The 14,249-nt window shown below is 38.2% G+C and overlaps 1 protein-coding gene across 8 annotated transcripts in view; it reads right to left on the bottom strand.

The window, feature by feature from the left end:
- Positions 1 to 14,249, bottom strand: part of ADGRG6 (adhesion G protein-coupled receptor G6) — a 147,213-nt gene that overhangs the window by 14,043 nt on the left and 118,921 nt on the right. For all 8 annotated transcript variants that reach the window (XM_075597108.1, XM_075597111.1, XM_075597110.1 and 5 more), the window contains 4 exons: positions 12,638 to 12,803; positions 7,286 to 7,426; positions 3,501 to 3,626; positions 163 to 208 (listed from right to left, as the gene is read on the bottom strand). In XM_075597108.1, coding sequence (XP_075453223.1) covers positions 163 to 208; positions 3,501 to 3,626; positions 7,286 to 7,426; positions 12,638 to 12,803 — 479 coding nt within the window. The remainder of the gene's footprint in view (positions 1 to 162; positions 209 to 3,500; positions 3,627 to 7,285; positions 7,427 to 12,637; positions 12,804 to 14,249) is intronic.

Here is a 14,249-nt window from a genome sequence, read left to right as displayed (position 1 = left end):
TTCTTACTTCTAAGTTTGATTTCTATGTAAAGATATTTAAATGTTTGTCATTTGAATAAACGTTAGTGATTGTATAGCAAATGATGATATGAGAGCTATGAAAACAATATGAAATATACTCAGATGACATAAAAATAAATATAAAGAAAACTAATAACATACTGTTTATACGCATATCCCAGAAGACACACATTGGCGCTCCTTTTTTCTAGAAATAAAATAAAGAAATAAATGAAAGTTTAAATGTAAAAATGTCAAAATTATAATTAAAGCAATAAGGCCTTAAAGTATTTTCTGCCGACAAATTCTTATAAAATCCCCCTATGAATTGGCAGGGTAGCCAATGAGTTTTTCTCTTGCTGTTAACTGTCCAACAAGGTGACGGTACTCTAGTTAGTACAGATGTAACAAGACTGGCGCGGCTAACAAAGATGCAAAAGTCTGCGGTGCTAGGGACAGTGCCTGCGGGATTGATTGCGGCCCGGAGGATTAACGCTGGGGTGGGGGTTCATGCCTCTATATGGGACCCTCACAGTGTTAATCCATCGCTTAATCGGACAAGCCAAACAGTGTGGAGGAGTCCCAGAGCAATCTTGACGTAAGAAGCAGTCTTCGTGCAAGGGCTAAGGACGTTTAAAACTGTCCAACCCTCTTGATGGCGTATATAACCGAATATGGGTATCTACATCATGAGCGGAAATACTTTAGGACCATATTTGGTCATCTACGTCATCAAGGGGTTGGACAGTTTTAAATGTCCTTAGCCCTTGCACAGAGACTGCTTCTTGCATCACGAGTTCTAAGCTGCTCTCGGACTCTGCTTAGCTCCTCCACTCTGTTTGGCTTCACACAGATGGCTCTGAAGGATTAATTCTAGATTTGTGCCTCAATTGTGCGTGGTCACGGCAACGTAAGCAACTGCAGCACCGAAGTAAGTCTTGCTACATCTGTATATATCAATACACAGTGGTTGACAAATCACCAAAAAATCTACTCGCCACACAAAAAAATCTACTCGCCACCTAGTACCAAACGTGTGCTGCTTGGGCCAATATTTACTCGCCTCGGGGTTAAATCCACTCGCCTGGGGCGAGCAAATGTATAGGTTTGTCGAACACTGTCAATACAAATATTTCTGCTTCAGATATACATACAGTAAATAGTTAAATGTTATCGGTACGTTACTGCCATTTATTTTATCAATAACCATAATGCATATCCACAAAGGTGATTTGCGTTATAATGCCCTTGCGTTAACGTGAAAAATATTGCATCAATAAATTTTAATGGATGTCTGGGTTAATCATATGCCAATCATATGCTAATGGTCCATTTATCTAACAGCGCAGAGCCTCAAACCTCGGTTAATGTTAGCGCATAGAAATAATGCAACGATAATCAGGTCAAACCAAAACCTGGTACTAACTTCCAGACCATGATTATCATAGCGGTATTTCTGGGAATAGCCTAAAAGCAATGTACTGAGTATATCACTTAACCCTTTCATTACAAAAAATGACGTGTCATACAAAGATATATATTAGGGATCATATAAATCTGAAACACATCATAAACTACCGTATATTATGGTTTTAGTGATTAAAGCAAATGTAGGATATGTTTGTGTGACCTAAAATACTGTAATCATAACTGTATTTAGTATGGGTGTACAGTAATGTTTATCCATACATATCTCAATAATAATAATGGATAATTAACTTGTAATAATGTACAATTAAAATAAATGGATGAAGGGCACAATAAATAACGGAAAAAGTTGAAAAGTGTAAAAAATTCAATTTATCCATATTACAACAATGATTGCATTAGCTTCAGGTAATGCACATGAGTAACACGTCTTTGATATGTGCATTAATAACACGCGTTAATGTTTGGCCAATGTATATGTGCAGTGTATTTGTTAACACGTCTCTGCGCAATGAAAATCCTCGTTAATAGTTCTGGTACTTTTACAAACGCACATCATTTTTGCATCTCATTAGCTTAGCTGAGGATTCCTGTTAAACTGAAACTAACGAACGTGACCTATTTTGGTATTTGGTATTTGGTAATGGTTATTAGCGCAAATTCTACAGACTTCTGAGGATCTAACTCTAAAACTGATAACCGAACATTTCATTCTACAGCACCAACCAAACAATAAAACAAAAAACACAAAATCATACAAAAGTAGAACACAAGTAGAAAACAGAACCCAAGGGAAATATTTGGCACTGTCCTTTAAGTTGGCATTCAGGGAATCAACCGCACACATAAATTATAAATAAATGATATCATTATGTTTAATATTAGTTATAATGACAACAACAATAATCGGACCAAATATTTCACCGCAATGACTAATGTTGCTTAGTGAGTAAGTATTCTTCATTGCAAACTCAGCACGTACCATCTAACACAACAGTATGTAATCTATCAGATATTGGTATCCGTTCAGTATATTACTATACTGTACATACACCAGCGACACCAAGTACAGCGTTCATTGTTCTCTCAAGTGTAATATTTTGGGTTAGATTATATATACTGCACTAACATTGCCATTAAATGTCTGTGAATTGACTGTATAACCCTGTTCTTTTAATGTAACCATGTATTTTTTTTTATAACTCTGTGCCCAGGACATACTTAAAAATGAGAGGTAACTCTCAATGTATTACTTCCTGGTAAAACATTTTTAGAAATAAAATAAAGAAATTGAATTCTATGAAAACTCTGTGATAATATGTGTTATATTGAGATATGTACTGTAATGTTATCCAATGGAACAATGTCATACACTATATCTGTAATGTAATCCTAATTACATCGCATATGTTCAGCCTGACCCCCGCAGCCATTTTGTACCCAGCAGTCAGATATTTACACCCATTGTCGGAAAATAGGAACCACTGTGTTCCCAGACATCAGGATGACAACAGAGCAGATAATCTTTAAAAAAATAATGTTAAAAAAATCTTAAGTAGCACGGATTGCTGCTTTTGAACAAGTAGATTGCCTGGAATAGAGGGGAATTTCCCATTAAGCCCAGACCTAGGGAGCCAACATTTTGGGGCGGCAAATATGGTCCGCCCTCATATACTTTTGCCGCACTCTCAGGCCTATCGGAACTGATGGGAAGTCACTTAGCTGTTACAGCCAGCTCCTTACCTGCCGCCCTCCTTCTTCTTCTGAACCACGGCCTCACGTCACCAATGTGATATCACACAGCGTCTCGTTGCCATGGCAATGTGAAGTCGCAGCATCAAATGATGTCGCATTACCATGGCAACTTGCCGCCATGAGACATCCCGTTGGTGATGTCCGCAGCGTCATTTGAGACTGCGGTTCAGAAGGAGGAGTGGGACGGCACAAGTAGGCGGCTGCAACAGCTAGGTGCCATGGGGCAGCGGATTTTCAAATCCGCCGCTTCCTGGGGATCATCTAAACAAGTCGGAAGACAGGAACATTTTAACGGTCATATACTAAAGTTTCCTTACCTGGATATTTTTGTGTTTGACTATAATCTTGACCGGATCTGAAAGGTTACTAATAGTAATGTTTCCAATACTGCATGCTACAACATAACTGGCAAGTAATTGTCCTGAGCTGCTCAACTGTGCATCCTTTGTATAAAAGAAAAATAAGGAAATTAAAATAGCAAATAAGTAGTAATAAACACTGACATAAAATTATGCTTTAAATCAATTGCAGTAGTGTTTTATTTCCCAGAATGATAACATTTTTGGTGCTATTGCGTGATAAATTTATTTTAGATAGTAAGTATAGAGTGACCATATTTGTCCCGCCAAATAGTGGGCCAAATGTCACGCAAAATGACGAGCGCTGACTGCGTATGCGCAAACAGCAAGCACTGACTGCGCATGCGCAATGAGTGTTTTCCAGCCGTGCATGCGCAATCAGTGTTTGCCGGCCGGTTATGCGCATGTGCGATCGGAGCTTGCCGTCAAGCACCGATCACACATGCCTGGCCTGCAAGCCCCGATTGCGCATGCGCACGAGTGGACGGAAAGTGTTGATTGCGCATCTGAGGCCAGTGTAGAGAAAAACTGGGACAGTGGCCAGAAAAGGTGAGATCCAGAACAAATAGCAAAAAAAACCCGGACTGTCCCGGCAAAACCGGGACATCTGATCATTAAAGTATGTCATTAAATCAGCAATCCCGCTTAGTGTTTTTTGTTTTTAACAACGGATGTTTTTACAGGCATTGAACTGTGGGGGCCTCCGGAAATAAACCATGCTATGTTTAGTTCCTGTGATCCCCTGGTTTCTAAGATACAAACTGGTTTAGTTGCCGGTGTGTTTCCACCCTTGCGGGAAGATCAAAATAGGCTGGATGGATGGTAACTGAATCAGTAACTAACTCGGAATTCAGTGGGTCACCAGAGTTAAAAATAGCATGTTTCAGCTCCGGAGGATGCCCCTGGTACAAATCCTATATAAAAAAAGGTAAATTGGTAGGATTGATTACTTAATCAACTGCTTTAATAAGATGATGTTTCTCAGCATCAGCATATGGAAGTGGGATAAAGACATTGGAACTTTTAGCTGTGAACATTCTTAGTGACAAGCAGCTGAGAAGAGCCAACACAGAGCAAAAAACGTACCAAAAAAAAGTCCTGTTACATACATTGATTTTATGATAGTGGGTAATTGCACAAACCTTAAAGAACGTACTAACTAAGCCCTAGGTAGGTATATATAGTGTGTGATTTATAAGTGTATGTATAATTATAATATATATATATATGTACAGTATATATGTATATATATCAACAGTATGGTTTTAAAATAATTAAATGCAGACTAGTAAATAGGATATATACCGTATATATATATATAAAAATAAATACATACACATACTGTGCCATTATTCTGTAAGGTGTGATAGAACATGCTGCGCTATCGCCTGAAAAGCCCCACTAAAGTCAATGGGACTATTTATGCTTTAGTGCATCATCTGCACTATCACATCTTACAGAATAAGGGTCCAGATGCTTACACAGTACAAGTATAAACACACACATACACATTTATATACAGTATCTATGTACATATAATATGTGTGTGTGTGTGTGTGTGTGTGTGTGTGTGTGTGTGTGTGTGTGTGTGTGTGTGTGTGTGTGTGTGTGTGTGTGTGTGTGTGTGTGTGTGTGTGTGTGTGTGTGTGTGTGTATATATAGGCTTCTAAAAATAGATATTCTGGCTGTTTCATGGAGTTACATTTGTCAAATATACAGTAGGAGAAGCTTGTTACCTTCTCAACCAAACGTCCTGTTTATATTTACAGAAGCATTCACATTTTTCCCAGTAGGCTTTATTTTACTTATTTTACTCATTTCAATTACTCATTTCAATTAAAAAACAAACGTGATAGAATCTTAAATGGGTGAAATCGCTGTACATTTCTCATACCAATCATCATAACGATATCACAAGCTGTAAGCTAAACAATGCTTGATGAGAACATGCTCTAATATCATTAGATCACTTCCTTTCACAAATAGCATGTACTTATCAGATTGGCATTGGAATAAAATGAAAGTGGTAAGTGGGAAAACAAATATTATTCTTACTAAACTGTATGTTTATATAAAAATATATATCCTGCAGTCAGTGGCGGATTTACAAAACGGCTGCCCTTAGGCACTTACCTGGTGCCACTCTCCTCCTTTTTCAGTGTCACATGGTGTCACGCACGGCGTTGCTATGGTAATGTGACATCACAGTGTCATTTCACACTGAAGAAGGAAGAGGGTGGCACGAAGAAGGAGCGCAGCATGAAGGAGAAGGTAAGAACTTTACAGAGGCCCCACGCTCTCCCGCCGGCAATCAGTGGGGAACAGAACGGACCCTCTGTATATGTAGGGGCGGGGGAGGGGGGAAGGAAATTTGCTGCTCCAAAATTTGTTGCACTAGGCACGGGCCAATCGAGCCTAATGGGAAATCCGCCACTGACTGCACTGCCATTTACAGTATTACACTCTCACCCTCTGCAAATCATACAATAGTATCTACTATATCACGTGTGCACCAAGTCTCTGTGCAGCGCCCCCTGTCAGCCCCAACTGTCGCACCCCACCCCCTTTCCAGTGAACTCGTGTAAAATGACGCAGTGGGTCATGTGACGTCACCATGGTGACACCTCATGTTACATGACGCCGTGTTGCCATAGTGACGTGTCCAGAAGCCGGCTGAATCCCGGTAAGTTGAAGTTGCAGAGGCATTTAATTTAATTTTAATACCACTGGGAAGAGCGCAGGGCCTCTACAACCGCCGCAACCCCCAAAAAGAGCCCCCCACTTTGTGCACCCCTGTAATATATATTTTGGAAAGTTCTTTGACTGTTCGCTATGGATTTCATAACGTTATTTTACGCAGTGGGCTTTAATGACAAAGGGATGTAAAAAGCGGCACCCTAATATATTATTTTGGTATGGTACTTAGCACTTTCTATTGCAATAGTGTCACACCAAGATATATTTTAACAATTATATACCATTCAGAAAAACATCAAGAGGTGCATCTGAAAAGTATAAAGTATAATTTAGGTTATATAATAAACTGTATCATTTATTTAATTGTTTAACGTTAATGTAGGGTATGTTTATTACAGTTACCATAATATGTTATATATTGTGAACTAACTAGATTGTGTGTTTAATGACATTACAACTATTTATTTGAATAATTACACAGAGACGGAAATACTTAACATTTAGTCATACTGTACATACAGTTAAAGCACTATGGCTGAAAAATAAAGTGAACATAATGTAGCACACAATCTCAATTGGCATTGATCACAAAAACATTTTGTTTAGGTATAACATACGTTACTCAGCTGGAACGCATATGCGTTAATTGAAATGTATGTTACATTTTTTCCAATGCGCATGTGTCTTGTATTGCTTAATGCGTCTGAGCGCATTTAACGTAGCCACTAATGCATTTATCACTACAATACTGGTATTGGTGATGGACACTATTTTTCTTATCATTAGCTTCATGGATACCCATTAAACTATGAGAAAATAACATCTGTTACCTATTTAGGTAACGTCACGTTATTTGCCGGGATTCAACAGCTCAGTACATCTGGCCCTATGAGCGATAATCTTGTTAATATTATAAATATTCTGAATATTCTAAAGGAGGCAAAATACATTTGTACATTTATATTCTATACAGTTGTGAAAACAAGAACCATTACTTGTTGCTTTTGTTTCTGTTCCTTACACTTTGCTAATACTATCTTACTTGCCTGAAAAAGTCCAACTTTATTGAAGAAAGTGAACTGAGCTCTGGAAACTGTATAGAAATCACTTTGACTTAATTCTGACAGTAGACTTGTCGGTAAGATCACAGAAGCCAAGGGATTTGTCTGATCTTTCTCCATGTCAATCTGTTTAAAGAATGAAATCAAGGTAAACAATAACTTTGATGAATCAATATCAAATATTTATATACTGTATCTATATATATATATATATATATATATATATATATATATATATATATATATATATATATATATATATATACACATATATATATATATATATATATATTTAAACTATTAAAATACAGTATATGTAAAACATCAATTATTTCAGCTGGCATGGGATAAGTAAGCTACTGTACAGTGTGATTAATATCTGCACATCAACGAGTCCTAAAAAAACGTACTGTATATATTATTGTATCAATAACATTATTTTCCAGAATTAAAGACAGCACAGTTTTACAGTACAAGATGTAACATTTCATTCATTTTTTTAATTTGAATCTGAACTGGAATATGGAGAGGACGCGATACTGACACTTAGTATGTCTATACACTCTGGAGAGGACGCGATACTGATACTTATTATGTCTATACACTCATTACCTGTTGTCTGTTTCTTCAGGGAATACACAGTATAGTTTAAAGGAACAGCACACATTTGCCATGTCCATTTAGTGTGGTGCACATCTCAGCTGATTTATAGCACAAAGTAATAACCAGTTGTAGTGTTTTCGCTATCAGTATGTTGTGGTAACAGGAAGCAATAAGGACAGCAATGGGACTTGGCAACTGTAAATGTCGGAGAGGCTCTAACAAAGTCTACTGTACAATCAGTTGCAGGTCTCATTAATCCGTGAGATGTTATTATCTGATTATCCTACCTTGAAAGATGGTCTCCCATCATTAAAGTTACCAAATGAAGTGATATCATCTTACTAAAGCAAAAGGCAGCTATTACAGATTATGTGATAGGCAATCCAAAAATGAATGCGTTAATTCAAAATGGGAAAATAAAAGACTTAAAAATAACATTTTGGTGTACAGTACAGTATGTATGCGTGGTTGACTTGTTTCCTTTTAACCAAAGTGGAAATGTGACCGGTATGCAGAAATACTACAAGACGGTACCCTAAGATGATATAAATTAGTGAAATCCAACATGGTGTAATTGAGCTCAAGTATGTTATAAGAAGATTATCCAGTGACTTATTTCAGTAACTGATAGGGGGGAAAAAATCTGGATAAGAAAGCTAATGTAAATAACTCATGTACACTTTAACAGAAATAAACATAGTATAACATTTTATTAGCTATATGGAAACAAGAAGAAACTGCTGTTTACGATACTATTTATGTATGTATGTATGTATGTCTTTATTTGTATAGCGCCATAAAATGTACATAGCGCTTCACAGTAGTAATGCATGTCATATAAATAACAAATATAAATAACAGATCATGGGAATAAGTGCTTCAGACATACTGTAAAAGTAACATTAAGGAAGGAGTCCCTGCTCCGAGGAGCTTACAATCTAATTGGTAGGTAGGGAGAACGTACAGAGACAGTAGGAGGGAATACTAGTAAGTGCGTCTGCAGGGGGCCAAGCTTTGTGTCATGTGTCCATGATTATCCAGTGCTACTCATATGCTTCTTTAAGCAGATGTGTCTTAAGGTGGGTCTTAAAGGTGGATAGCGAGGGGGCTAGTCGGGTATTGAGGGGAAGGGCATTCCAGAGGTGTGGGGCAGAAAGTGAGAAAGGTTTAAGGCGGGAGAGAGCTTTAGATACAAAGGGGGTAGAAAGAAGACATCCTTGAGAAGAACGCAAGAGTCGTGATGGTGCATAGCGAGAAATTAGGGCTGAGATGTAATGAGGGGCAGAAGAATGTAAAGCTTTAAAAGTGAGCAGTAGAATTGAGTGTGAGATACGCGATTTAATCGGAAGCCAGGAGAGGGATTTCAGCAGGGGAGACGCTGAGACAGATTTAGGAAAGAGTAGAGTGATTCTGGCAGCAGTGTTTAGGATAGATTGTAGGGGAGACAGGTGAGAGGTAGGAAGGCCGGACAGCAGGAGGTTGCAGTAATCGAGACGTGAGAGAATGAGGGCCTGAGTCAGAGTTTTGGCAGATGAGTAACAGAGGAAAGGGCGTATCTTTGTGATATTGCGGAGGAAAAAGCGACAAGTTTTAGAAACGTTTTGAATATGAGAGGAGAATGAGAGAGAGGAATCAAGTGTGACCCCTAGGCAGCGTGCTTGGGCTACTGGGTGAATGATCGTATTTCCAATAGCAATGTGGAAGGATGTAGTAGGGCCAGGTTTGGGAGGTAGTATAAGGAGCTCTGTTTTTGCCATGTTAAGTTTCAGTCGGCGGATGGCCATCCAGGATGATATTCCAGAGAGGCATTCAGAAACTTTGGTCTGTATAGCAGGTGTAAGGTCAGGGGTTGAAAGGTAAATTTGTGTGTCGTCAGCATAGAGGTGATATTTAAACCCAAAAGATGTGATTAGGTCACCTAGAGAGAGTGTGTAGAGAGAAAAGAGAAGGGGTCCCAGGACAGAGCCCTGGGGTACCCCCACAGAGAGATCAATAGAGGAGGAGGAGGTGTTAGCAAAAGAGACACTGAAGGTACGATGGGAGAGGTAAGAGGAGATCCAGGATAAAGCTTTGTTCCGAATACCAAGAGTATGGAGAATGTGAAGGAGAAGAGGGTGGTCCATGGTGTCGAATGCTGCAGAGAGGTCGAGTAATATGAGCAGAGTGTAATGACCTCTGTCTTTGGCAGCATTTATTGGACATGCACAAATAATGAAGGCTGTACGTGAATGTTTGTGGCTAGTTTGTTCTTCTCATCCCTGAATAAAGGACATACAGTACAATATGCATTACTAGCCCACCTGGCAGTGATAGAATTAAACATTTAATTAATAATAATTTTAAGATAAGGAACCCCAACTCTGTCTACTAGCGTGTTTGAGATCAGATGCATTGTAAGGAGCCTCAACCCTCTCATTTATGACGTCTGAGATCAGATGCATTGTAATGAACCCCAATCCTCTCTAATAACAAGTCTGATATTAGATGCATTGTAAGGAACCCCAACCCTCTCTAATAGCGTGTCTGAGATCAGATGCATTGTAAGGAACCCCAACCCTCTCTAATAGCGAGTCTGGCATCAGATGCATTGTAATGAACCCCAACCCTCTCTAATAGCGAGTCTGGCATCAGATGCATTGTAAGGAACCCTAGCCCTCTCTAATAGCGAGTCTAAAATCAGATGCATTGTCAATTCTTCTATATTTGGTACCATTTTCAAAAGACCTGAAAATTGCAGGGAACCTTATAGGGATTCCCGGAAAAACCAAGTGTTCATTGGAACCCTTATTGAAAAATACTGGTGTAAACTATTAAATTAATTTGAGGCACTACATGACTATTAAAAAAAAAATCTTGCCTTTTGTGTTTGGTGTTCGAGTACTGATGTACTGTTACAATGTATTATAGAGACTTACCAACACTTTACTAACTATCTGTGCAATTACAGTACATGTAATGAGATATCCATGCATTGTATAGTACAGGCACCTAATAACATTTGTCGAAGCAGTTCCAATTCTTGCTGGTACTTTTGACAGCAAAAGTACCAGCTTTTTGCTGCTATTGACAACCCAATAAATGACGTGTACTCTATGCTCCACCTATTTGTTGTTAAATTTAATTTCACCATTCTACATAATTCTAAAAAATGTATGGGTTAAAACAATAGCAACCATATTTATTTTACCAAGTACACTAATACTCTGCCTTATTTGACACACACAGTATAGTGGAATAGAGGTAAAGCATTTCTAACCCGACTCCTGGGAGTTGTGAGATTCCATCTTGTTTTTTACTCCATAGAAATATATGACTATTGTAAATGAGAATGCACTGAGAGCAGAGTTAGAAAACAAGGGCTGGACTGTCATCTCATGACATAGACTGAAGTAGGCAACACTGCAGGTCACATATTGCACAGTAACCTTGTCAAGGACGTGAAGGAGTTCAGGCCTGCCTTGGCTTACAGTAGTTCATGCTGATAACATCTTCAGAAACATGTGTGCCTTTCGCCCTGTTATTTTAGTAAACTGTCACTCTCCTTTTTTATCCACTTAAAGGCTTATCAGCTCGTCCAGTTTCAATATGAACAATATAGGGAAGAAAATAAATCCCAAAGTATGCACAGACGTACAATAACTTTCCTTCATTTTTTGGCGTGCATTCTTTTAACAAGTAACAAACTGTACATAAAAATTGAAATTCTTTAACTTTTTGCACATTGGGCTCAAAAAGTAAATTTCACAGCTCGTCATTTAGTGCATTATCACTTACACTGCTGTCTGCTTTGCAGTGGACAAACCAAGGAACGTTTTCATCAGCCTACATGTGATTTAAATCATTTGAAGATAAAAGGCGCCACCAGTATTACATCCAAAAATAGTCGGGGAACAAATCATAACAGGAAAATATTCTCTTCAGATTTCATGTGCACATAAAAAAAGGAAATGGTTTATAAAATCTCTCAACCAACTTCCACCTCATCTAATTTACTCGGGAGAAAAAATCCTCAACCCTTGTCCTGAAATGGTAACATTCGCAAAAACATTGTTCTGCGGAATCTATATACCCCAGGACACACAACACCATCTGCTGCATGATAACGAAGCTGCTAATATTTAGGACATTATTCCATTGAAAATGAATAATCTATCATATAAATCAATACTGAGCATTGATTTGCACTTTCAACTGTACAGTGTTACATTTGCTTTGTGAACAAAACCCATTATAAAATGCACAATTACCACTACTGATCCCACTTATTATTTTATTTATAATTATTTTACCAGCAAAACAAAATATATATAGTTTTTAGGAGCTGTTAACTGCTCCTCTGATAGCATCAGTTGTAGACACTATACATTTGTCAGTGAGATAGGTCGCTGAATGACTGCTCTCTTTCATACTGGATTGAAGGCACAGTACAACAGAGAAGCATGTTAAAATAATGACAGGTTCTGATAATTAGAATTCCCCTATATAACCTCTGAAAGAACATTCCAATATTCCACACATCTCGCAATACAAATCTCCCCGCGAATAGGTTGCGAAGCCGTCTTCCTCTTGTTCTGGATTGCAGCCCAGCACAAATGGATAAAGCTCACATCGTCCTGCGCAAGGAGAAGATGGCTTCATAGCATCGTTAGGAGGGGCAAAATAAGGATTCATATTTGCCTTTCTGTAGAGTTTGTCTTTCTAACAAGGGGTATAAACATGAAAATACTAATTTACCTCAAAATCAGAGTTATTGGTTTGAGGAGCAACACTGAAGGACGAGCCATTGTATAAGGTTGAGTTTACTTTGGAGACTCCCAGGGCCAAGTTGCGTGACACAATACTGACAGACGGTCCAGAGAACTGAATCTTTAAAGCCAAAGCCTCAATTGTTTTCAGGGCTCTGAAATATACAAACAATACATGAGAACACACATTATATTGTACGAAAAACAAGTGCACATCCATTTACTTAGATCCATTTGGTATTCAAACGTAACAATGGTTATGCCACCTCTTGTATCATAATACAAGCTACAAGCTACAAGCTACAGGAACCCAAAACATGATTAGCTGCAGATTCTGATACCCATTTTTGTGCTATTCCCAAAATCATACTTTCATGTGTTTTTGCGCATGTATTATTATTAAAGAGCCTTACATGATCACAACTGACGGAGCGACGGCTTGGTCGCGATCGCTGGAAGTCATCTCAATTTGATTTTTCCAGCGACCGTAGCCTGACATCTCCGGCACTATAAGCGTAGCCTAATTCTAGTATACGAAGAGTAAATGAATACTTCAGAATTAGATGATACCTTTTCTTTCTACTAACAATAGCTATTATAAGACAAAGAAAGCTTGTCTTATAATATCTTATAATATCTTTTGTTTGTCCAAATAAAAAAAGGTATCACCTACAGTAATATTGAAGTACACGCTTACTCTGCAACTCACAACTGTACTAACACTACTATTTGTACTTAATTCAGCATAGGAAGACAAACTCTCGTTAACATAAGATAAAAAACAGTGTCTATATTATTAGATTCTGTTCCGGCTTAATTTTGTGTACCAGTGGATGCAAACATACTGTATGGTATAGATATAGCAGATGTTATTACACCCGTTATCACACAATAATGCATTACAAGTTTTTTTTACGTTACAGCACTGCAAAATTTGCATACTAAATTGTACAATTTAGTGCATTCCCGCACAATAATGGGTGTGCCAGAACGTCCGCCACATCTGTCAGACTCACTGGGAATGGTTCTTTTGACCATTACATGAAATAAAACCTTTTAAAGCAGCAATTCTTTACTAGGTTTTTATTTTATTTTATACTGGTACTCACTATATTTTATATACAATTTTATTAGCTGTCCCTTTTTCCGTTCCCAGAAATAAATATTGCTGTTGTGTAACCCTTTAATTAGCAAGCGACAACACTGGCACCATGACGATGCAGCTTTCTACTGGCTGACACCAACAGCCATATTTGTAAATATCTCTGGAACCAGGGGATTTCCATCGCTGAAAATAAAAAGGTCCAGTTGCAGACCACAGTTCGTACTATGTAAAAAAAAAAACAGACAAAGGATAAACAGAGTTTTATCCTCAACCCAAATGTACAATATAGACCATATAGAGAGCAATGAAAGATGGACTATGACACATAGGTTCCAAACACCAGTCCTCAGAGACCATGAACAGTGCAGCTTATCCTCTCATTTGCACAGGTGGCCCAATCATTTTGGCTGAACCATGTGTGCTCAAGCAGGGGGTATCCTTAAAAAATGCACTGTTAATGGCCCTCTGGACTGGAACTGGGAACCTCTGGACTATG

The sequence above is a fragment of the Ascaphus truei genome, chromosome 4 (genome assembly GCF_040206685.1).
Source record: "Ascaphus truei isolate aAscTru1 chromosome 4, aAscTru1.hap1, whole genome shotgun sequence".
Lineage (NCBI taxonomy): Eukaryota > Metazoa > Chordata > Amphibia > Anura > Ascaphidae > Ascaphus > Ascaphus truei.
The sequence above is the reverse complement of the archived record's forward strand: the minus strand, read 5'-3'. Positions and strand labels throughout refer to the sequence as shown.